We start from the raw sequence: 26629 nt of genomic DNA, 5'->3' as shown, positions 1-26629 counted from the left end.
TAGTAGAGCCGTTAGCAATACGGGGTGAAGGATAACTCACGAGCAAACTCCACAGGGTGCACTGCGAGCCAGTACAAGGTCACGAGGTGACAGACTTCATCGACGATGAAGGCCAAGTTACATGGGTTTATTCAGAGTTCCCAACAGCTAGGGGCTGAAAGCGTTCAATTGTGCGCACTCATACAAAGAAGCTAGGTAACCTTCTCTACTTGCCGTAAATGGACTGCATATGCATGTAGGTACCGAATGCCAATATCATTCTGTAGCCAAAAAATTGTAATGTTTGTTGTGTTCCAGTAAGTTGATTTCATTATAATTTGTAAACATGTACACTGTGGAAATAAGTTTTTAGAGTTACTAAAGCACCGCACATTTATGTTTGTGTGCCAACTGTTTGTGTTAATAATACATATCTAAGTCTTCATTTTTGAAGTGAATGTACTAAGTTGCGATCTCTTCTTTACGTGCAAACTGTTTGTTTAAATACCAAAGGACAGCAGCCTTATATTTCTGGAGGTAACATCTTGTAAACTTTTTTAAAAATAACTGCTAGCAAATAGTTTGATGTAATACTTAAACAAAAATAAATGTTTTTTATCTTATATTGAAAGAGGATAAGACTGGGAAAGAATATTACAGTGGTATCAGAGCCACAAGTCTTGCCATCTTGTGGGTTAAACAAGAAGTAAAATGACAACCGGGTATGAAGAAAAAACTTTATAATTTCAGTCATTTCCAATCGGAACAAGCAGGGTCTTCTAAACAAATTGATATTGAAGATAGCTATACAGTGGATGAGGAATTGATTTTTGGAACAGGTGAACAAATTGAACAAACTAAACAAGTTGATCATTTTGAACAGGCAGAACAGGTAAACAACATTCAAATGGCACAAAATGAAACTAAACAGGACAGGGAAGTAAGGGAAACATTGTGGACTATTAGAGATGGGTAGAATAACATAGCTAATGCACTTCAACAACTTGCAATTAATATACAACAATTAGCCCCTGTTAATAGGAGAGCCCCGAGCCATCACAGTAGAGGTAATAGTGTAGTTGGATCACCCTGAGTTGTTAGGGCTACCACATATAACACTGACAAGCCTTTAATGCCAGTGTTTAATGCAGAAGAAGAGGTAGCACCACCAGCAACACCAAATTTACTACCAAACAATGTTATAGCAATGTATGATGAATGGGATTTGTTTCCTAATCCTATTAAGTAGAATATGTCCTTTGTCCAATATCTAAATCAAAAAAGGGAGTTAGATAAACAATAGCAGGATAGGACCAAACAGAGACCTAAAGCATGCTATGAACAAATTATCTCTCCCTACTTTTGATGGCAGCAGTAAGACATTTGTGAGGGCTTGGATTCACAAGCTAGACACATACCTAACTCTTAAACCTATTTCAGAGATAGAAGCCACCAAATTTGCTACAATGCACATAGAGGGAGCGGCATACGATTTGTGGCACCACGGGTTGGTTACACATGATCATGGTCTCATTACATCATATGAGATTTTCAGCTCCAAGCTGATTACTCACTTTGATAGGAAGGATATAAATGTCTATTACAAGGATTTGGCATAGCTACGATAGGGGAGATCTCTAGATGATTTCATTGACAAGTTTCATCGGATCTCAATGATGGTTGTTGACATGACAGAACAACGTAAGGTCATGTTGTTCAGTGAGAGTTTGCAGGATAGATATAGAAGTTTGGTTAAGGTACTTAAACCAAACACTCTGGATGATGTTATTAAGATCGCACATGATCTAGAGTCACCACGATCTAGAGTCACCCTCTTTGATATTACAGCCTCCTAAGAAGACATATAAAGGGACCTCTTCATTCCAAAAGAACAAAAACTAGCATAAGGCTACACCTCCCAAGATGGACTTTGAGACACGAGATGAACTCAAGAGGAAGAAACTATGCTTCACTTATATGGAACCTTGGACTCCTAACCACAGATGCCTTGGTAAGGGCAAGATTCATTATATTGAGGTTCTTTCAGAGGATGAAGGAGAGCAACAGGAGGGTAGTGATGTCAAGAACAGAAAGGAGGAAGATGTTAAGGAGCAGCCTCTTAAAGATAAAAAAAAAAAAAACCGCTACTGAACAGCCTCCTATTATAGCCACCCTTTCTAGTGATCCAGCATGTCATCCTTTTTGGGTGAAGGGTGTTGTTAGAGAAAAAAGCATTGTTTTCCTTTTGGATATAGGAGCATCCCATAATTTCATCAACACACAGATGGTATCTAAGAGGGGATTGCAGATATTCAGTATACCCGAGTTTGAAGTGAAGGTAGCAGGTGGTGAAGTCTTGAGTTGCACAGAGAAAATATCTAATCTTCAGATACATTTTGATGATTATCTTTCAGAGACTGATTTTTATGAAGTTGATTTGGATGGGTTGGATGCCATTCTGGGTAGACAGTGGTTAAGGACTCTCTGCAGATACACATTTGATCACGAGACAATGCAATTAGAATTACTACAAAGTGATCGATTGATAGTACGAAAGGCCATACAAGATAGTGGACCCAGAATGATTTCAGATCACAGGATGGAAGCCATTTTAAGGCACGATGATGTCGAATGGGCTACACAGTGTTTCATCTCTTCCAAGGAAACACAAAGTACAGGACAGCAGTATCATTGTGACATCCAGACGTACTTGATAAACATAAGAAAGTATTTGAGGACCTCCCTCAAGGTATTTCACCAGATAGAGGATTTGAGTATATCATTGAGCTAGAGGAGGGTGCAAAACTCGTCATTACCACTCCATATCGTCACCCCAAACATTACAATGAAGAGATAGAGAAGACCATTAAGGAATTATTAGATATCGGACATGTCAAGCCCAATTCTAGTCCTTTTGCATCGTCAGTGGTGCTAGTTAAGAAGGACGGTATTCTTCAGATGTGCATCGATTACCGCACCCTTAATAAGAGAAACATTAAAAACAAGTATCCAATCCCCTGCATAGGTGAGTTACTGCATGAGCTATATGGAGCTGTTTATTTTTTGAAGATAGATCTTCGATTGGGATACTATCAGATCGAGTCCGAGAGGAGGATGTGCATAAGACAGCTTTCAAATGCCACTACGGACACTATGAGTTTTTGTTGATGCCATTTGGGCTCACAAACGCACCAGCTACTTTTCAATCATGCATAAACCACATATTTAAAAAACAACTACAAAAGAGTGTGTAGGTCTTCTTTGATGACATTTTGATTTTTAGCAGAACTTGGGAGGAGCATTTACGGCACCTAGATGAGATCCTTAGCCTCATGGAAGAACACTCGTTATTTGCAAAGGAGTCTAAGTGTGAATTTGGCCTAACTGAGATTATTTATCTAGGTCATTTGATTGGTGAAGAGGGAGTTAAGGTACATTAGGAAAAGATATAGGCAATCCTTGATTGGCCACCTCTGAGAGATGTATCTGAGTTGCGAGGCTTCCTTTTCCTTTGCTCTTATTATAGAAGGTTCGCTAAAGGGTTTTCCCAGGTAGTAGCTCCTCTTACCGATTTCACTCAAAAAGGGGCATTTAGTTGGACAAAGGATTCTGAGGCAGTCTTTGACAAACTGAAACAAATGATGAGCATGTGTTCGGTTTTGGCACTTCCTAATTTTTCTAGACCCTTTGTTTTAGAGTGTGATGCTTCAGGGAGTAGAATTGGGGTGGTTTTGATGCAAGACTGACATCCCATAGCTTATGAGAGCAAGAAACTCCGGGGCAGCAAACTATTATACTCTACTTATGATAAACAGATGCTGGTCATAATGCACATTTTAGCCAAGTTTGGACAGTACTTGGTAGGAAGTAAGTTTACAGTGAAGACTGATCATAAAAATTTATGTTACTTCCTAGAACAAAAGGAACTAAATGAAAGATAGCAGAAATGGGTCAGCAAGGTTCAAGCATATGATTTTGACATTGAATATTTCAAGGGGAAAAATAATATAGTTGCTGATGCACTTTCCAAGAGACCCCCAATGATGGAGTGTTGTACCATTTCCAAGATTCTAGCAGATTGGAGGTCCCAACTCTTAGTTGAGTATTCTAAAAATACTCACACCTGTTAGATTATGGATGGTATACTTCAGGATGATCGGTACAAGGTGATGAATGATATCATATATTATAAGGATAGAATCTACCTAGTGCTAGAATCTAAACTCAAAATGAAAATTTATGCACACCATACATGATGCACCTTCAACGGATCATCCCATTTTTTTCAAAGCCTACAAGCAGATTATAGAAAGGTTCTCATGGAAGGGGCTTAAAGACAATGTATTGCAGCATGTTAGAGAGTGCCAGACTTGTTAGCAGAACAAGTTAGAACAGGGCTTCCCAGTAGGTTTACTTCAGCCTCTCCCTATTCCAGCTCAGGAGTGGGAGAGTATATCCGTGGATTTTATTATAGGGTTGCCGAGGGTCCAGGTTAGGGGCTGCATTCTTGTGCTGGTAGACAAATTGACTAAGTTCGCACACTTCTTTGCTATTGCAATGGACTGGTCAGCCTCTCAAGTGGCGGAGTTGTTCTTTCAAGAGGTTTTTTGTCTTCACGGATTACCCAAGACTATCGTGAGTGATAGAGATAGCAAGTTTCTCGGCACCTTTTGGCAAGAGGTTTTTAGATTGGCAAGTATCGAGTTGACACCCAGTACTAATTATCATCCATAGACAGATGGTCAGACCGAAATAGTGAATAAATGGATAGAAGGGTATTTGAGAAACTATATTGTAGGTCAGCAAAGAGCTTGGGTTAAATGGTTGTATTTGGGGGAGTATTGCTATAACTCCACATATCATATGTCCATTCGAATGACTCCTTCCCACACTCTTTATGGCTATGAACCCCTCTCTTTCATTGATTTGGCCTTATAGAACAACAAGGCTCCCTTAGCCAAAGATTGGACTCTGGATCAACAGGATATTCTCAAAGCTCTTAGGGATAATATTCAACAGGTGCAAAACCAATAGAAGTTATATGCTAATTGGCATCGTATTAAGTGGAGCTTCGAGATAGGTGACATGGTTTATCTTTGTCTCTAGCCATATAGACAAAGCTCCCTAAAGAAAAGTGGGTCAGAAAAGCTTAAGCCTAGATTTTACGGACCTTATTGCATCACCAAGAGGGTTAGTGAGGTTGCTTGCGAGTTGGATTTACCTGGTTATACTTGAATCCACAACATGTTTCATGTCTCATGCCTCAAGAAGGCAATTGGTTAGCAGGTTGTTCCTTCAGAGGGCTTGCCTCCACTTGATGAGGAGGATAGACTTGTCTTAGAGCCGACAGAGATGATTGAGACTAGGGAAAGGAAGCTGTGAAATAGATCTATCAGAAAATATCTAGTCCGCTGGAAAGATTTACCGTACCACTTGGGAAGGTGAGTCTATTTTGCAACATCCAGCATTGAGATTGCTTGAGGGCAAGCAATCCCGAGAAGGGAGGACTTTCATGTCCCTCCTCCGCACTAGTTCTTTGGTGCCTGGTTAATCTATCTCCACATCCGGATAGATTAACGCCATTACCAATAAGGATGCTTGCCAGTCACAAGGGAAGATTTATCTTAAGTTCGTCACTTAATGTATTAAAGTACTTTATAAAGTGACTAGAGGATGAAACTGGTGTTTTCTCCCACATCTCTTATTCCAACACTTTTCCCTCACTTCGAGGTTATAAATATGAGACTCCTTGGGAAAGAAACACAAGAAATTTATGAGCTCAAATATCAGTTCTCACTGGTTGCTTAAATGTGACTGGCAATCCCAAGGACGAAAACCCTTCGAATGGTGTAAGGAGCTTGGACGTAGCCCCAGCTCCATAATATTGAACCAATTCCAGTAATGTAGATATCCACTTCAGTTATTTGGGGTTGAACCTAGAGAGCAGACCTGGTAATAGCACACGGTCTTTGCAGAATCTATAGTTCGGGAAGCAGTAGAACTTGGAACTCATGCAGGTCATCAGAACTAGAACTAAGTGCATTATGAGTGAAATACATTGCAGGTAGTATATGCATTGAAGTTGCAAGGTTGATGGGAATGTGTTCATTGTGAGCAAGCTCACATACCTCACACAGTAGAGCCATTAACAATACAAGGTGAAGTATAACTCATGAGCAAACTCCACAGGGCGCATTGCGAACCAGTACAAGGTCACGAGGGTGACAAACTTCACCGACAGTGAAGGCCAGGTTATGTAGGTTTATTCAGAGTTCCCAACAACCAGCGTTCAGCTGTGCGCACTCATACAAGGAAGCCAGGTAACCTTCTCTACATGGCGTAAATGGACTGCATAGGCACATAGGTACCAAATGCCAATATCATTCTGTAGCTTGAAAATCATAAAGTTTGTTGTGTTCCAGTAAGTTGATTCCATTATAAACTATAAACATGTACACTATGGAAATAAGTTTTCAGAGTTACTGAAGCACCGCACATTTATGTTTGTGTGCCAACTATTTGTGTTAATGATACATACCTAAGTCTTCGTTCTTGAAGTGAATGTACTAAGCTATGATCTCTGCTTTGCGTGCAAACTGTTTGTTTAAATATCAGAGGACTGCAGCCTTATATTTTTGGAGGTAACATCTTGTAAACTTTTTTAAAATAGCTGCTAGCAAATTGTTTGATGTAATGCTTAAACACAAATAAATGTTTTTAATCGTATACTAAAAGAGGATAAGACTAGGAAAGAATATTACACGTTGACACTTAGCATTCTTTACTTCTAGGTGATGCTTGCAAAGGTGAAGCATATCCTGATGGCAATATCACATTTATGAAGAAACACTATAAAACTATTGTTTAATGCTCTGTGTTTGAATCTTTGCTTCTGTTTTATATTCTGTTATTGTGATATCCCCGATAAAACAAGACCCATATAATTAAAATGCAATTTAATAAAAAATAAATAAAATAATAATATAATATTAATCATATTATAATATTGCATAATATATAAATATTAAAATAAGAGAATTAAATATTATTATATAAAATGATAAAAGATTGATAAAACATTAATAATCATAATATAAAGTGAATTCTATTAATATTAATATTAATAGTATTATTGCCTGTTAATGGGCTTTCGAAGGATAATCTTCTTCCTACTAGTAAGGAGAAGATTAAATGGAGCCCGTTAGACCTAGGATGGATTAAGATCAACTTTGATGGTGCATCAAAAGGGAATCCTGATCCTCATGGAGTCAAAGTCGTTGCAAGGAGTGAGAATAGTAGTATCTTGGCTTTGGTGGTAAAGAGAGTACCGAATGGTACCAACTACCAACAATCAGGCCAAATGTCTTGCTGTAGCTAAAGCAACATTGCTAGGTTTGGAATTGGGGGCTTGCAAGATCCACCTCGAGGGGGACTCACAATTAGTGGTTAACAGTGTTGCTAAAGGGAAGATGGACACTTGGTACTTGAATAAGCATACCAAACAAATTCGATACTTGTTGGAGAACGTGGAAGAATTTAGGATTTCTCATGTGCCTAGGGAGGCAAATGCTCTAGCGGACAAATTGTCGAATGTGGGAGTAAAAGATTCCTTGAATCACAAATTTAAACTTTTTGAAGACTTCAGGCATATTATTGTATCGGATCTTGATTTACAAATGCATTAAAGTTCATGGATGCAACCCCCATAATCAAATGGAAGCAGAGTTGACAAAGATTTTGTGCTGAAATGTGAAGTTAGCATGTGTATTGTTTGTAGGTGGGTTCGCGTAATGGAGTGTTTATTTGAAAGAGGTCCTTTTCGAGGCTTCGATGGAATCATTTTAATTGGCATCGACCTCCTATTTTGCATTCACAGAGCAAGAATTAGATTCGGAGTTTTGCTGAGATTAGGGTCTAGCAGCATGGATGCTAATTTCTCACTGCACACAATGTGACAAATCCCTTCTTTTAAAGAGTTGATTACTGTGAAGCACCTGCGAAATGTGTTCAAGTATGATGATGATGTCTTCTCGGATGCAATGAAGCCAATTTTCAGAAAGGATTATTTGGTGCATGACTGGAGGGCCTAGTCGAATCTAAACATATTGTCATGGTTCTTGGCATAAGATTTAATGGTGGCAGACTCAAAGGTTCAAGCCTTGGGTTTGGTAAGAGATTTCTTGGAGTTAAAATGGGGTTTTGGTGTGGAGGATGTTGTAAACAGCGCTGAAATTGGGGCCGGGTTGCACATGGGGCAACACTTGTGGTATCTCATTGGTGGTGGGTTGGGCAAACTTCAGCCTTTGCTAGTTTGATCTCCGACTGCTCCAATGGAGGTAAATTTACCAACGGCTCGAATGTGGTGGTGCAAGTTGTTGACCTATCTACGGTCTCGTGTGCAAGCTCATGCTTCTCCAAAATATAATGCCCAACCATACAGTTTTGGAAAGATCCAAGTTGTTTTGCATAGCAATAAGCACAATCGTGGTTTTCAACTCTCATTGTATATTGCATATGATGGAGAAGTAATGAAATATGCAATGTGCTCCAAGAAGTGTAATTTGGAACTTGAAAGAAAGCAATTTGAGACAAATTGTGGTTTTCAACTCCATTTGCATATTCATATGATGCAAATCGCACTTTTCATGTTTATTTGCATAGTGACTTGCAAGCATATGTTATTAACTTGTTTTAACTTGCACTTTTCACTTGATTTGCAATTTGCACATGTCTAATTTTTTCACTTAAGCCAAATCACACTTTTTGGAGCCTATTACGCATTTCACGTAAAAGTTCATGTGTAATGTGTAAGTGGGTTCAAAAAGTACACTTTTATGACTCAAGTGATTTGAAAGATCAAAAAGTGCAACATTTATAGAGTATTTACACATTTACAAGTGACTTTAAGTTAGAAACATTAAAAAGAGTAACGTAACAACAAAATAAAAGATTTAAAGTTTAAAACATGCAATCGGGATTCTAAAGTCCAACTACACATTCACTTAAACCTTAATACTATGTTACCAGTACTTCTCCATTTGATTTCACATACGGGTACAGTACGTATCGGAATCAGATACATCCAAAATACCCCGTCGAATCGAACAGGGTTCGATTTATACGTATTTGCAATGAATCCGAATTTTTTTGAATGACGTGGAGATTTGAATGGTAACGTGGCAGTTTGACTAAGATATTTAGGGTCGGTGTTTGATTTTTGTTAGTCTTTAACGCGTTTTTACTAGGGTAAAAACCCTAAAGTGAACGGAACAAACATCCGCTGCGCAGAACGAGACAAAAGTTTGCAAAAGTTTGCACTTTGTGGGAAAAACATCCGTCGCGCTCGAAATTGACAGCAACTGGAAAGCAACGACAACAGTAAAGTTGTAAACTGACACCAACTTGAGACCTGCAGCTGGACGACGACGGAGACCTGCAACAGGGACGACGGAGCGGGAGTCTGCGTTCGGCTTAACCAGGTAAATTCGCGAACGTTTATTTTAATTTTTTTAAATTTATTTAAAGTTACAAACTTTCAAACAAGTTACAAAGTTTTATGTATAGTTTTATTCATATTGTAAGTTTATAATATTAATTTATTATTGAGTTTTTTCATATGTTTATGTTTATTTTTATTTTTTTAAAATTTATTTTAAGTTATAAACTTTTAAATTTTAAATACTATATATAGTTTATAAATTATAACTTCAATAATATATAAGGTTTTTCAAGTTTTTTAAAAATTGTATATATCATATAATATTTAAATTTTAAATTGTAATTTTTTAATGTCAGGCAATATTTAAATATTATTTAAATATTGAATAAATATTATATTATATAATGTCTAGAGTATTAAATAATAAATGTTAATAATGTATTTTTTATTTTATTGTTTATTAATTTAATATTTATATAATAAATTATAATATTTGTTATAAATTGTAATTATAAATATTTCTTATAATTTTAATATATATATTTTTAAATTTTTTTTAATGTTCAAATAGAAATTGAATTTGTTTATTTTTATATCTAATATTGTATTTACTATTATTTAATTATTTAATAACATTTTTAATTTTTAACTTGTTGGCTCTTGTAAACAGGACAATGTCAGCTTCTTCTATTGCTCGACCCAAATTCAAGACCGATCCCAATTCACCATTATGGAAATATGTCACAATGAAAAGCCAAGTAAAAGGAGGTGGAACATTTGTTTGGGAATGCAATTTATGCCATGTGGAGAAAACTAGCTCCTATAGCCGTGTGAAAGCCCATTTATGTGCCATTCCCCAAATGGGTATCAAAGCATGCGAAGGACCGGATGCAAAAGGATTGCCACCTCAACAAATAGTAGGATTCATTCAAGAGCAAGAGGAAGCAGATGCAAGAGTCGGACGTGCCACAAACCATCCTTTGTTGAAACGAAAAGGAAGTAGTTCAAGGCCCCCACCTTCTCCATCTCATAGTGACTTTCCTGATATCATAGTAGAGAACCACCCGTTCTTGGGCAGAATTGAAGAAGAACTTGTTACTGAGAAGAGAAGTAAGGGACCATTGGAGAGAGCATTCCAGAATGATGCTAGGGAGATTGCAGATGAAGCTGTTGGAAGATGTATCTATGCAAATGGTTTGGCATTCAATGTTGTGCGCTCACCATATTGGCAGGATATGTTGAGAAAAGCAAATGATGCTCCGCAAGGGTGGATAGGGCCAGGTTATGAGAAGGTACGCACCACCTTACTAGCAAGTGAGGTCAAAAACATAAACAATGCATTGGCTCCCATTAGAAATTCATGGAAACAAACAGGTGTGTCAATTATCTCTGATGGGTGGAAGGATACCAAAAATCGGCCATTGATAAATGTGATTGCAGTGTGCCCAAAAGGGGCAATGTTTCTAAAGGCTGTGGATTGTGAGGGACAGGTGAAGGATGCACAATTTATTGCTGATATCCTTATAAAATGCATCCAAGATGTGGGTCCTGAAAATGTTGTCCAAGTTATTACAGACAATGCAAAGAATTGTCGGGCTGCAGGTTTGTTGATTGAGAGACGTTTTGATCACATCTATTGGACACCTTGCGCTGTCCACTCTCTCAACCTAATGCTACAAAAGTTGGGTAGGAAAATAGATTGGATCAAACAAATCTATGCTGAGGCTGAAGAGATTCAGATGTTCATCACAAACCATAACATGTCACAAGCCATTTTTAGATCATTTTCAAAGTTGGAATTGCTGAAGGTAATTGAAACACTTCAAATTTTTAATTCTATATTCACTACTAATATGAATTTACTTTTTAAATTTGATAATGATTTCTTCATAATTTAATTATGATTTTTAATTCTTGAATAGGTTGCTGAGACTCGATTTGCATCAAACACAATTGTCTTGAGGCGACTTGTGTTGGTGCGAGAGGCACTTGCTGGCATGGTTATTGGTCAAGGTTGGATTCAATGGAGGCAATCCAATACAGAAAGGGCAACAAATGTAAAGAAAATGATCCTAGAAGACACATGGTGGGAAAGAGTGGAATATCTTCTTAGTTTCACCGAGCCCATCATGAGCATGATCCGTTTTGCTGACATGGATCACCCATGTTTGGGAATGGTATACGATGGCATTGACTCAATGATTGAGTTAATGAGAGACGTCATCAATAAAAAAGAGAAAGATCCTAAAGAAACTTTCTTCAAAGAAGTCAAGTCAATTTGTGTTGAACGGTGGAACAAAATGACCACCCCATTACATCTTCTTGCATTTGCATTGACTCCAAAATTTTATAGTGATGAAATTCTTTCTCAGCCAACAAGGGTACCACCATACAGAGATGGAGAAGTAAGTGATGGATGTAGGACAGCACTTAGTAAACTCTTTCGTGATCATGCAATGGAGGATTTAGTTACAATTGAGTTTGTTAATTTTGTATCCTCTGACGGTCAAAGTGTTGCTGCTATCCGTGACAAGTACACGAAGGATGCTCATGCTTGGTGGTACCTTAATGGCCATACATCACCACACCTTCAAACTCTTGCAATCAAACTTCTATCACAGGCATGTTTCTTAATTTTTGTTCCAACTCTCTAACATTATTAGTCTGTTAATGTCAGAAATAAAGTTATTTTTATAGTTGCAACTCTCTAACATTGTGACAAATTTTCAATAGGTTGCTAGTTCTTCTTCAGCTGAGAGAAATTGGAGTACATACTCCTTTATTCACTCAGTGAAACGCAATCGATTGGCAGCAAGTAAGGCAGAAGAATTGGTTTATGTGCATTCCAACTTGCGCCTTCTTACTTATAAAAAAAGTCAGTACAAGGAAGGGGGCACAATGTTGTGGGATGTAGATCCTGAGAGAACAGATTTAGATTTTTCAGTTAATGCACCATCTTTACCCTCTGTGGAGACAAATAGCCAACGTGCTTCTAGCTGTGGAAGTGAAACTGGGGCTGCATGTGGTTCCACTGATCTTGATTTTCTTGATGACCCATATGATGCTGATTACTAATCAGTCTAAATGTAATATTTTGATAGTTTACTGTTTAACCAATGCACAATGAATTCGATATGGATATAATCATATATGATATATCTATCATAACATTCAATTTTTGACATATCAATTGACAAATTGATATGAAACTAGACTTAAAGTTACAGGAAATCATTATAAATGTGTTACTGCAATATTTATGGCAGTTTTGTTTCTACTTTTCAAGCTGTAAGCCTGTATACATGCACAGATATAAAATATATATTTATGATTTTTTAATTTTATATGCTTTTAGTTTTGTTTTCAAGTTGTACAAATGCATATGTATATATATTATATATATATTTATGATTTTTATATGTTATTTGTACAGACGTATCCAGACGTACCCAAACCCACTTCCCAAAAAATTGCCGTACCCACGTACCGTACCCACGTATCCGTATCCGTATCCGTGCCCGTACCCGTATCGGTAACTTAGCCTTAATATATTTTGCTCCGCAACCTTGTTAAGGCCTATGATAGCTCAAAACGAGTGTGTGACCAAAAGCAAGAGATTGAAGGAAACGCAAGGACCAAAACAACTAAGACAAACACATTAAAATGTTAAAAAAGACTTTGAAGGCCTCAAAAATTAAGCATATACCATTAGATTCGCTAAATCTAATTAAGCTTACAAAAACAAAGGAAACTTGAGAAGAATCTTCAAAAGAAGGATTCATAATATGACTTAGGAAGGATTAATTGACTCACTTTCACAAACCATATAATAAATCAACTTAGAGAAATTGGAAACTTTTAATATCAAACTTTTGTAGTGTTGCCTTCATTTTGTGATTACAAAGTGGACAACAATGTGATGCTAAGGGCACAACTATTGTGTGATGTTGTTTTCCTCTATGCTTATTGAAGAAAAAAGGCAAATGAGTTGCGTATCAAGAATGCTCTTGAAGGCTGGGAATATGTACTGAATTGTGGTAGCTGTGAGTGAACCAAATAGTTCATTGCAGTTGGCGAATGAGGTGAAGTTGTGGGTGATGATGGTGTTTCTAGAATGATATCATCAAGTATAATGGACAAGATTGGTGGTGTGATATGTAATATCCCCAAATTTTAATAAAATATTTTAATTAGGTTAACTAATTAAATCATCCCAAAAATTAAATAATATCACGGGGACTTATTTAATTAATTGATTTAACTAATAAAGGGGACCAATTTTTATTAATTATCGATTGGTATTTGTTGTGTCAGCATTCTTTGTAAACCCTTGGGAGTTGTCTCCGAAGGGGTATTTATGTGCAACATGTAGGAAGTTGTTTGTATGTGATTGGGATTATTTTTTTGAACTGCAAATTCATGTTGGAATTTTGCATTGTTTGTCATTTTGAAAGTGTAAGATCTTCCCTACTTGGCCACTCCAGTTTCGGTGGGATTCAACACTCACCCTATTTTGTCTTGTATTACTTTGCTTCAGATCTGGCACATTTGGAGTGCCACCTTTGTTTTGCAAATACAATATTTTGAGGTTTGAGAAATAAATTGTTATATCTTTGCATTGATGTGCGCTTTTGTGTTTGACTATTATTTGGTGTATTCAATGGATTATTATTTCCCTTGGACATTTCTAGCTCACACACACTTCCGCACATTCTTCAAACATTACATTCTGCACATTCTTCAAACATTACAATGACATTCTTCAAGCATTGCGGTGGCATCAAAGCTTTTCCTTGGGTACTTTCCTTGGGTGTTCTACATCAGGTACTTTTCTTGAGTGTTCTCCATGGGGTACTTTCCTCGGATGTTCTCCATTGGGTACTTTCCTTTGGTATCTCCATCACATACTTTTCTCAGGTGTTCATTGAGTACTTTCCTTGGGTGTTCTCCATCGGGTACATTCCCTCAGGTAATTTCCTCAGGTGTTCTCCTTTAGGTACTTTCCTCAAGTGTTCTCCATCGGGTACTTTCCCTCGAGATTTTCTCCTCCAGTGTTTCTGTCGCTTACTTTTTGTTGGGTCTTCCCTTGGGCAAAACTCGGGTGTGTCATTGGGAACATTACAAAGGTATCAAAGTTGGCCCTATTTTGTCTTGTATTACTTTGCTTCAGATCTAGCACTTTTGGAGCGCCACCTTTGTTTTGCAAATATAATATTTTGAGGTTTGAGCAATAAATTGTTATATCCTTGCGTTGACGTGCGTTGTGTTTGACTATTATTTGGTGTATTCAATGGATTATATCTTCCCTTCAACATTTCTAGCTCACACACCCTTCCACACATTCTCCAAACATTACAATGACATTCTTCAAGCATTACAATGGCATCAAAGCTTTCCCTCGGGTACTTTCCTCAGGTTTTTTCCATCAATTACTTTTCTTGGGTGTTCTCCATTGAGTACTTTCCTCGGGTGTTCTCCATTGGGTACTTTCCTTGGGTGTCTCCATTAGGTACTTTTCTCAAGTGTTCATCGAGTACTTGCATTGGGTGTTCTCCATCGAGTACTTTCCCTCGGGTGCTTTCCTCAGGTGTTCTCCATCGAGTACTTTCCCTTGAGTGTTTCCCTCGGGTACTTTCCTCAGGTGTTCTCCATCTAGTACTTTCCTCCGATGTTCTCCATAGGTTACTTTCCCTCAAGTACTTTCATCGGGTGTTCTCCATCGGGGACTTTCCTTCGGGATTTTCTCCTCTGGTGTTCCCCTCACATACTTATCGTCGGGTCTTTCCCTTGGGCAAAACTCCAGTGTGTTGTTGGGAACATTACAGAGGTATCAAAGCTGGCCCTCACCCTATTTTGTCTTGTATTACTTTGCTTCAAATCTGGGACATTTGGAACGCTACCTTTGTTTTGCAAATATAATATTTTGAGGTTTGAGCAATAAATTGTTATATCTTTGCGTTGACGTGTGCTTCTGTGTTTGACTATTATTTGATGTATTCAATGGATTATATCTTACCTTCGACATTTTTAGCTCACACACCCTTCCACACATTCTTCAGACATTACAATGACATTCTTCAAGCATTACAGTGGTATCAAAGCTTTCCCTCAGGTACTTTCCTCGGGTCCTCTCCATCAGGTACTTTTCTTGGGTGTTCTCCATTTGGTACTTTCCTCGGGTGTTCTCCATTGGGTACTTTCCTTAGGTGTTTTCATCAAGTACTTTGCTCGGGTGTTCATCGAGTACTTTCCTTGGGTGTTCTCCATCGGGTATTTTCCCTTGCGTGCTTTTCCTCAGGTGTTCTCCATTAGTTACTTTCCTAAGGTGTTCTCCATCAGGTACTTTCCCTCGAAGGTTTCCCTCGGGTACTTTCCTCAAGTGTTCTGCATCAAGTACTTTCCTTTGGTCTTCTCCATCGGGTACTTTCCCTCAAGTACATTCCTCGAGTGTTCTCCATCAGGTACTTTCCCTTGAGATTTTCTCCTCGAGTGTTTCCATTGCGTACTTTTCATCAGGTCTTTCCACTGGGAAAAACTCGAGTGTGTCATTGGAAACATTACAAAGGTATCAGAGCTGGCCCTCACCCTATTCTGTCTTGTGTATTACTTTGCTTTAGATTTGTCACATTTGGAGCACCACCTTTGTTTTGCAAATATAATATTTTGAGGTTTGAGCAATAAATTGTCATATCTTTGCATTGACATGCACTTCTGTGTTAGACTATTATTTGGTTTATTCAATGGATTATATCCTCCCTTTGACATTTCTAGCTCACACCCATCCGCACATTCTTCAAACACTACATTCCGCACACTCTTCAAACATTACAATGACATTCTTCAAGCATTAAAGTGGCATCAAAGCTTTCTCTCGAGTACTTTTCCTCAAGTACTTTCCTCGCAGGTACTTTTCTTTGGTGTTCTCCACCAGGTACTTTCCTCAGGTGTTCTTCATTGGGTACTTTCCTTTGGTGTCTTTGTCAGTTACTTTGCTCGAGTGTTCAACCAATACTTTCCTTATGTTCTCCATCGGGTACTTTCCCTCGGGTGCTTTCCTCAGGTGTTCTCCATTAGGTACTTTCCTCAGGTGTTCTCCATCGAGTACTTTCCCTCGAGTGTTTCCCTCAAGTACTTTCCTCACGTGTTCTCAATCAGGTACTTTCCTCCGATGTTCTCCATCAGGTACTTTCCCTCAAGTACTTTCCTTGAGTGTTCTCCATCGGGTACTTTCCCTCGGGATTTTCTCTCAGGAGTTTCCCTTGCATACCTTTTGTCGAGTCTTTCCCTTAGGCAAAACTCGAGTGTGTCGTTGGGAACATTACAAAGGTATCAAAGCTGGTCCTCACCCTATTCTATCTTGTATCACTTTGCTTCAGATCTAGCACATTTGGAGCGCCACCTTTTTTTTGCAAATATAATATTTTGAGGTTTGAGCAATAAATTGTTATATCTTTGCATTGATGTGCACTTCTGTGTTTGACTAATATTTGGTGTATTCAATGGATTATATCTGTCCTTCGACATTTCTAGCTCACACACCCTTCCGCACATTCTTCAAACATTACAATGGCATTCTTCAAGCATTGCGGTGGCATCAAAGATTTCCCTTGGGTACTTTTCCTCGGGTACTTTCCTCGAGTGTTCTCCATCAAGTGCTTTTCTTGGGTGTTCTCCATCGGGTACTTTGCTCGGGTGTTCTCCATTGGGTACTTTCCTTGGGTGTCTCCATCAGGTACTTTTCTCGGGTGTTCATCGAGTACTTTCCTTGAGTGTTCTCCATCGGGTAATTTCCCTTGGGTGCTTTCCTCAGGTGTTCTCCATTAGGTACTTTCCTAAGGTGTTCTCCATTGGGTACTTTCCCTCGAGTGTTTCCCTCAAGTACTTTCCTCATGTGTTCTCCATCAGGTACTTTCCTCCAGTGTTCTCGATCGGGTACTTTCCCTGAAGTACTTTCCTCAGGTGTTCTCATCAGGTACTTTCCCTCGGGATTTTCTCCTCGAGTGTTTCCCTCACGTACTTTTCATCAGGTCTTTCCCTTGGGCAAAGCTCAAGTGTGTCATTGGGAACATTATAGAGGTATCAAAGCTAGGCCTCACCCTATTTTGTCTTGTATTACTTTGCTTCAGATTTGGCACATTTGGAGCGCCACATTTGTTTTCCAAATATAATATTTTGAGGTTTGAACAATAAATTGTTGTATCTTTGCGTTGACGTGCACTTCTGTGTTTAACTATTATTTGGTGTATTCAATGGATTATATCTTCCCTTCGACATTTCTAGCTCACACACCCTTCCGCACATTCTTCAACCATTACATTCCACACATTCTTCAAACATTACAATGACATTCTTCAAGCATTATGGTGGCATCAAAGATTTCCCTTTGGTACTTTTCCTTAGGTACTTTCCTCGAGTGTTCTCCATCGAGTACTTTTCTTAGGTGTTCTCCATCGGGTACTTTCCTCTAGTGTTCTCATTGGGTACTTTCCTTGGGTGTCTCGATCAAGTACTTTGCTCAGGTGTTTATTGAGTACTTTCCTTGGGTGTTCTCCATCGGGTACTTTCCCTCGGGTACTTTCCTCAAGTTTTCTCCATTAGGTACTTCCCTCAGGTGTTCTCCATCGGGTACTTTCCTCCGGTTTTCTCCATTGGGTACTTTCCCTCGAGATTTTCTCCTCAGGTGTTTCCCTCGCATAGTTTTTGTCGGGTCTTTCCCTTGGGCAAAACTCAAATGTGTCATTGGGAACATTATAAAGGTATCAGAGCTGGTGATTCTGCTAACCTATTGAGAGAATTGAGAGTTTAGTCTTAGATTACACTATGGCACCCAGCAAGGCCATGGTCTCTAGCCGATTGGAAGGCACATTTGTTAGTCACATACTCCAAAAACACTTTCGCATACAAATTGGTGGATGGCGACATTCAAGACGACAGATACAAGGTAGTGGATGACATCATCTACTACAAAGACAATCTATTTGGTACCCAAGTCCAAGATAAAGGAAAGGATTCTGGAAGAAGACACTTGCACAAATATCGTTGAACCAACATTCGAAGATCAACATGATTGGAATATGAGTTCTTCTAGTGACCCTTCAAATAAGAAGACTTTACTAGTAGTTGTTCAACTTCCTGGTGATGCAAACTTGATCAAGGATTATTTGCAAGAGCAAAGTAATGTTCTTGACCTCTGGATGCTAGTTGGATACAATTCGAACAATAATGTATAGTATGCAATGTGTACGAAAATGGATGGGTTGGGTTCTATATGGTAGAAGAGTGATACAGGCACCGTATGGTGACGACAAGCAGATGATATCAAGGCCGTACGGTATACTTGGTGGGCGTATGGTGACAATGAAGGAGGATATCGCATACGCTAGCAGAGCCATACAGTATACTTGATATTCGTACGGTAGGATGAAGGAAGAGGTCATACGGTGGATTGGGGCAGAGTAGCTGTACGGTGAGGGGGCTTTGGTGGTCGTATGGCGATCCAACCATTAGGTTGTACGGTGTTCTAACTATCAAGCCATACGGAACACAAGAATGTTGTCCAATGATGTCTTGTTTTGTTTGATTATTCTCCTAAAGTGCGGAAAAATGATGTGCGGATGGAAAAAAACTCAATAATGCAATCTAAACTTATAGATCCAAATTTATCAAATAGAACCAAATAATAATGGAAATTAGAACACAAATATCCTTCGATTAATATTTGCTGAAAGATGATGCTCCGATTTGCCAAATTCGAGCGAAGTATGACATGCAACAACGGAATAGGGTAAGGGTCGAATCCGACCGAAACTAGACAAGCCAAGTAGGGAAGATCTTTCACTTCCGAAATGGCAAACAACAGAGAATCCCAACTAGAATTCATAGTACAAAGAAATAATCCAAAATGCATACCTAAAGACTACCTATAAGCCCTTCTTAAATACCCGTCGGGGAAAACTTTTCGAGGGTGTACAAAGATAGTTGACGGTGACACAAACTACGGAAACAAAACAAAAATGGGTCTGAGATAGATTAAATTAATCGGTCCATTAACAATAGTTTGATTAATGATTTATTTTATAATGGGAACATTATAGTCCTCCTGTCCCAAATTTTGTTTGTCCTCAAGCAAATGCAATGTCGAGTGCTGAAGAATGTGCTCCACTCCCAAGTCACGTCGTCCAACGGCAAGTGTTTCCAATGCACCAAATATTCCTTCAATGTGCAGTCTCGCAAAGCCTTCTCACATACTTCGATGATCTCGGTTGGTTCCAGGATGAGTTTTCCTTCTTCATTGAGTGTTGGAAGGTCTGTGGCTACCGTGATGTTCTACCTTACAACCTTCTTCAGGCATGAAAAATGAAAGACGTTATGAATACGGCTTCCCTTCGGTAGTTCCATCTTGTAGGCAACTTTACGAATGTTGCGAACTATACAATAGGGGCCATAAAATCGTGGCTTCAATTTTTCTTTACCTTATTCCTTTAATGAGGATTGCCGATATGGTTGGAGCTGGAGATAAACCAAGTCTCCTACTTCGAAACTCCTCTCCATTCTATGTCTATCGGCATACATCTTCTGTTCATTTTGTGCCTATTGTAAGTTTTCCTTCAGGCATCTAAGGATGTCCTATCCCTCCTAAGCCAGTCCTTCGCCCTCGGTGTGGGATTGTCAATCAGAACTGTGTCAATGAAGCAAAGGGGTTTGTACCCGTATAGAGCTTTGAATGGTGCCACTCCGATGGAAATGTGGTACGTGGTATTGTAACAATATTCCCCTGGGTGTATCCATTTGACCCACACCCGTTGTTGTGCCAAAACGTAGTTTCGAAGGTAACCTTCGAGCCACTTGTTCACAATCTCTGTTTGTCTGTTTGTCTAAGGGTGGTGGCTAGTACTTGGTAACAATTTTGCCCCTACCAACCGAAACAATTCTATCCAAAAAACAATGATGGATCGCCTATCCCGATCACTAACAATGTTTCGGGGTAACGCATGCAGTTGGAAGACTTCTCTCTAAAACACAGATTGGCAACTTGTGCAGCCTAAAAATCTAAGGGGATGGAAAAGAAATGTGCGTACTTTGTCAATCTATCAACCACCACAAAGATACAATCTTTTCCGTTCACCTTGGGAAGTCCCGTTATGAAATCCATCGAGATACTTTCCCACTTATGCTATAGAATTAGCAGAGGTTGCAGTAACCCAACAGGTAGAGTATCTTCAAATTTGTTCTACTAGGAGACCGCGCACTCTCTTATATACTGCAATATGTCTCCTTTAAGGCCTTTCCATGAAAACCTCTCCCTGAGACTTCTGTAAGTCTTGAGGAAGCCCAAGTGTCCGTCCAATGGTGAGTCGTGTACCTCCTTCAAGATTTTCTTCTTCAATTTGGATTGTGGCAGTAACAATATCCGACTCTTATAGTAAATAATATCATCCACCACTTTGTATAGATCATCCTATGTCTTGCCATCCATTAGCTCACAGGCAAATGTGTTTTTGGAATATTCTACCAACAAATGTTCCTTCCAATCAACTGAAATCTGGTTTAGTGAGCAGATGGTGGGTTTTCTGGACAAGGCATCTGCAATAACCCGACAGTTAGAGTATGTTCAAATTTTTTCTGTTGGCAGACTGCACACTCTTACATACTGCAATACATCTCCTTTAAGTCCTTTCCATGAAAACCTCTCCATGAGACTTCTATAAGTTTTGAGGAAGCTCGAGTGTCCTGCCAATGGTGAGTCGTGTACCTCCTTCAAGATTTTCTACTTCAATTTGGATTCTGGCACTAAAAATATGACTCTTACAGTAAATAATGTCATCCACCACTTTGTATCGATCATCCGGTGTGTTGACATCCATTAGCTCATAGGAAAATGTGTTTTTGGAATATTCTACCAATAAATGTTCCTTCCAGTCAACTAAAATCTGGTTTAGTGAGCAAATGGCAGGTTTCCTGGACAAGGCATTTGTAACCACATTATTTTTTCCTTTCACATATTCAATGTCAAAATCAAAAGCTTGAACCTTGCTTACCCATTTGTGTTGCCTCTCGTTCAAGTCTTGTTGCTCTAGAAAATATCTCAAACTATTGTAATCCGTGCGAACAACAAACTTAGCACCCACCAAATATTGCCGAAACTTGGTTAGTGCATGTACAATGGCCAACATCTCTTTGTCATAGATGGAGTATAAGCGTTCTAAGCTTCCTTCTTTCATAAGCTATGGGGTGTCTATCTTGCATCAGTACTGCGCCAATGCCTTCTCCGGATGTATCACACTCCGAAATGAATGGTCAAGTGAAATCAGGTAATGCAAGTACGGGACAAGTGCTCGTTGCTTCTTTTAGCTTATCAAAAGTGATTTGTGCCCTTTCATTCCACTGGAAAGACCCCTTCCTTGTCAGATCTGTTAAGGGTGCGCTGAGCTGAGAGAATCCTTTAACAAACCTTTGGTAATAACTACACAGTCCAAAAAAACTCTCGCGAATCTGTGAGTGATTTTAGGGGAGGCCAGTCAAGGATAGCCTGAATCTTTTCCTAATGAACTTTAATTCCATATTTACTAACAACATGCCCCAAGTACAATATTTCTGTCATATCGAATTCACACTTGGATTGCTTGGCAAACAAAGACTGGTCCTTCATGATCCTTAGGACTTCATGCAGATGCTTTAGGTGCTCCTCCCATGTTCTACTATAAATAAGATCATCGAAAAATACCAATAAGTATTTACGCAATTGTTTGTTGAAAATGTGATTCATGCATGATTGGAATGTAGCAAGTGCATTTGTTAATCCGAACGACATAACCAGGAACTCATAATGCCCTTAGTGACAACAAAAGACCATCTTTTCCACGTCTTCCTCCCTCATGAGGATCTGATGGTATCCACAATGGAGATCTATTTTCAAAAAGTAGACTGCGCCATGCAATTCATCCAACTCATCTATTATTGGAATGGGATATCTATTCTTTATTATTTTTTTGTTCAACGTACGGAGTCCACACACATGCCCATCATCCCGTCCGTTTTGACCAATACCACTGATGAAGTGAAAGGGCTAGAACTGGGACGGATCCATCCTTTCTCTTGCAATTCCTGAATTGTCTTTTCGATCTCATCTTTGAATTTCTTGGGATGGTAGTATGGTGTGGTTATGATTCAACCCTCACCCTATTGAACGTTCATAATGGTAGTATGGTGTGGTTATGATTCAACCCTCACCCTATTGAATCCCAGTTTCGGTGGGATTCAACCCTCACCCTATTCCATCTTGTATTACTTCGCTTCAGATCTGGCATAGTTGGAGTGCCATCTCTTTTTGTAAATATAATATTTTGAGGTTTCAGCAATAAATCGTTTATACTTTGGGTGACGTGCAATTCTATGTCTAACTATTATTTGGCGTATTTAATGGATTATGTCTTCCCATCGACATTTCCAGATCACACCCATCAGCACATTCTTCAAACATTACTATGACATTCTTCAAGCATTACGGTGGATTCTTTTGTCTTCATGTATTGACCATGCTACTTACTCATTTACTTTTGTATGACAGCAGTGTGTTGAATTGCTATCCTCATCTCATCAACGACATTCAACTGATGTAGTTTATCTCTTTGTGCTTGGCTGAGATCTATCTCCACTTCTGCTGTTGTATGGAATGGCTTATATTCAAGTTCTGTTGAGCTAGTACTACCAAGTTAGCTCAGCAGTGGGTATGTATAACTGGCAAGTTAGCTTAGTAGTGGCTACGAGTAGAACAAAGAAATGACTGGGTTACAATCAACTTCTAATCTAACTAGTAATTTCATTAATAGAATATATCAGCTTAAGAAGTATATGCATAACAATTAATTCATTGAAATCACTAAACAATCAACTAATCCTTAAATAGATGAAACTAACTACAAGAGGATGTCAGTACCTCAAGAGGCCCTTGCTAGAGGAGATGTAACGTCAGACTCACAAGTAACCTTTAACTCAACACATCATCAAATCATTCACTATATTCCTCTGAAAAACTACATAATAGACAGTAGTAGTAACTTCCTTAGCTAATCAGAAATCCAATAGAATCTAAATATATCACATGTATGGCCAATTCCTCAACTCTGATAAAAGTGGACTTTATACACAATCTGAGAGAGTGGGCTTGCTACATCTTAATTTTTCTAGAAACACATCACACCTCTCTAACACTGAGGGTGACTTATTCCACTATGCAAGATAAAATCAACTAACAGGAGTCTTGGCCCTGCTTGGACTCTTGTTGAATTGCCAGGCAAGAAAAGGAACATGCAAAAATCACTAACACATGCCTCCCTAACGCTGAGGGTGACAAATTCCACTTTAAAACTTTAAAAAAAATCAACAGGAGTTCTGGTCCTTTTTGGACTCTTATTCAGTCAGTAGGCAAAAATATAGGAATGTGAAAAAATTGCTACAAAAAAGTCAATGGAACAAAACATTATTTTTCTGCAAGTTCTGCCTATCCTCTGTGCATTAATTCCTCTAAGACAAGGTCAGCAAAGCTTTCCAGCAGTTATATCCGGTCAGTGTCCTACAACTTCTTCCACATGGGTTGCAAAGGCAGCTTCCACTTTGGCTGCGGCCTAATCTTATCAAACAAGTATTCACTGACATTACACCATTAATAACATTAACATATTATAATGACCATGAAAATTCACATAATTTAATCATTCACCATACATCATATATTAGTCCAGAATATAGTCTTAAAGCAGATAAAAATTTAATGAAAGTAATGGCAAAGCAGGTAAAATAGTGCCAACCATAAAACTCATCACCTGATATGCCTTGACCCCCAAGGTAAGAATAATAAACCAGGAAGGAAAGGCAACATTATGGATTATTAATTGGACTGTTCTACGGCAATGCAGGGCATCCATTCTTTTTGAACAGAAGTACAAATTCAGCAACTCAAGGTAAGTGGCCTTTTTTATTTCCTGAGCGTGGTTGGTAAGGTTTTTCTTGGAAGCCTATGGCTAGATGTGCTCCTGTTTAAGGTCAGATTAAGTTGAGAACTCAATTTTATACAGCTTATGCAGGAAAATGAATTCAAAGAGGAAACTGCACAAACTTGAATTATATAAATATAAATTACTTTTGCTGATTAAAGAAAAAAATAAGGATTTTTTACTTGGTGTAAACAACAGAGTCTACAAGCATCTGGCATTTTAGTTGGAACTCCTAATTTTTGCTTCATTCTGCCTGTTGAAAATGGCACAATGCTTTCTGTTTGAGAATATGGTTATTGCATCACCAGGCTGTGTGAAGCAAACATTTTGTCCCAGCTACTTACAAGCAAGCTGTCATTTTCCCTACATTTTAAAAGCACTGAAAATTTTCCTTGCAGCCTCTACCCCTCCTTGCATGGAGGATACAAATAGATGATCTTCTTGGATTTCTCAGCTTTTTCATTAACTCTAAAAACTAAGTAGAAATATCTTGAGCAAATGCAGATCTCTTGACAGAAATAAAATAATTCAGATCCTTTAAGAGTAATATTTATATTGACTACAAACACATTTTTGAAATGAAGGATTAAAAGAAAATATCCTTCAATAACGAAAAAAACCAAGATTCCAGCATCTACTTACTTCTGCAGGAAGATCTAATTCAGTCAAAGCCTCTCTTACTCGCCTGCAAAAGGGGCATGCCTCTGTTCACAGAACAAATTAAACTTTCTCCTCAGCTCAGAACAAGTATCCCAATTCTAATATACAAGTTAATATGACATCAGTTTTCTGTTGTCAGAAACTACAGATAAGCTTTAGAATATCAAACTAATATAGCAATATTCAATAAACTTGGTAATCACCAAAATCAACTTGATAATCGTCACTCAAAAAGTAATTTGGCCATGAATTAGATGTTACAATAATCATTTTATTCAGATCATGTGAAAAGCATGTTTACTTTCTCCTCAGACATACTGATATATAGTATATACATCATTGGCATTCAATCCAAAAGCATTTGCAGGAAAAGTTGAGAGGCAAGAGATGTCAGGTTGATCATTTCCCCACAAACTTCTTTCTTCTAAAGGCCATTGGTTTGCCATAGAGAATTTTTTCTTTTCTAGCAGCAAATTTACAACTAGAAATTAGAATTTTTCTATAAAGAGATCCAATTCTTGAAATAATTATGAGTACACACAATCAGCAGGTTTTTGATGTGTTCTTCACCTCTTTCGCATGGAATAGCTGTTATTTTTAAGATTTGTGCAGGGCTTTAGTTACCTAATATTTTCTCTTTCAGATTGTTTCAATGATTTTGTATCTATGACTTGTCAGAGAGAAATCCTTAATAGATATAACATTATGTCCTAAATTTGAAGGGTATTGTTAGGAGTTATCTACAAACATCCTTTCGCAAGCTTGAGGCAGTTGTATTTTAAGCCTGATCTGGGCCATATGATTTATGAAAATAAGAGAATAAAGTCAATCCATCTATCAATGTAGAGCTACTCTAGTAGTAGCATGTTACAGAATTAGTTTTCACAACATTAAACCAATATAACACAGGCATGTTACAAAAAGGGGTTGGTGCGCAAACAAAATCTTTATATGTAGACAAAAGCAAAGTATTGTCATTTAATCAGTATGCCTGCTAAAATATCTCATCAGGGAAAAGATTACAGACATTACATACATTTCTCATTGCAAATTATGTTTCTAGTCATCACTTAGCCAACAAATAGCTCACAGATGGCTCAATCTCTACAATACAGTCCTGCAAGAGCTGACGATTGCCCCTAGCACATTAAGTCATGCCATTAGGACAGCGCGAGAGATTCATTTGAGAGAAAATGAATGAACAATAGCATAACAGAGTGACTGACTTGTGAAGAAACCATCTGGATAGATGGTAGGTCATTTTGATTGGTCTTAGTCAGGTTGATCCTGTAACTGGATATATGTAATGAGCCCTGCAGGCTCACTCTGAAACTATGCTGAGAAGTCTCTGTTTCTTGTTTTGAAGTTTTATAGAAATATTGTTTTGAGAATATATGCCTTTTTGGGTTTTTTCAAATATATAAAAATTAGAACTTGAAAAGCAAAACAAAATTGATAATAACTGACTCCAATTTTCATTTTTTTTCCTTCTATTACCAAATATTTATGAAAACAATGAACTTCCAACAAGTTTGCAAAATTTTAAAAAACTGGCAGA

General features: G+C 38.2%; 1 protein-coding gene across 2 annotated transcripts in view; it reads right to left on the bottom strand.

Moving 5' to 3' along the window:
• LOC149568233 (Thioredoxin family protein) overlaps nucleotides 1-26629 on the bottom strand; it is a 207530-nt gene that overhangs the window by 76670 nt on the left and 104231 nt on the right. For both annotated transcript variants that reach the window (XM_089821234.1, XM_089821235.1), the window contains one exon: nucleotides 25054-25115. In XM_089821234.1, the coding sequence (XP_089677360.1) occupies nucleotides 25054-25115 (62 nt within the window). The remainder of the gene's footprint in view (nucleotides 1-25053; nucleotides 25116-26629) is intronic.

The sequence above is a fragment of the Cupressus sempervirens genome, chromosome 3 (assembly GCF_028749045.1).
Source record: "Cupressus sempervirens isolate cs-2001-9-10 chromosome 3, ASM2874904v1, whole genome shotgun sequence".
In the NCBI taxonomy this organism is placed as follows: domain Eukaryota; kingdom Viridiplantae; phylum Streptophyta; class Pinopsida; order Cupressales; family Cupressaceae; genus Cupressus; species Cupressus sempervirens.
Note: the sequence above shows the minus strand (reverse complement) of the source record. Positions and strands in the feature narration are given on the sequence as shown.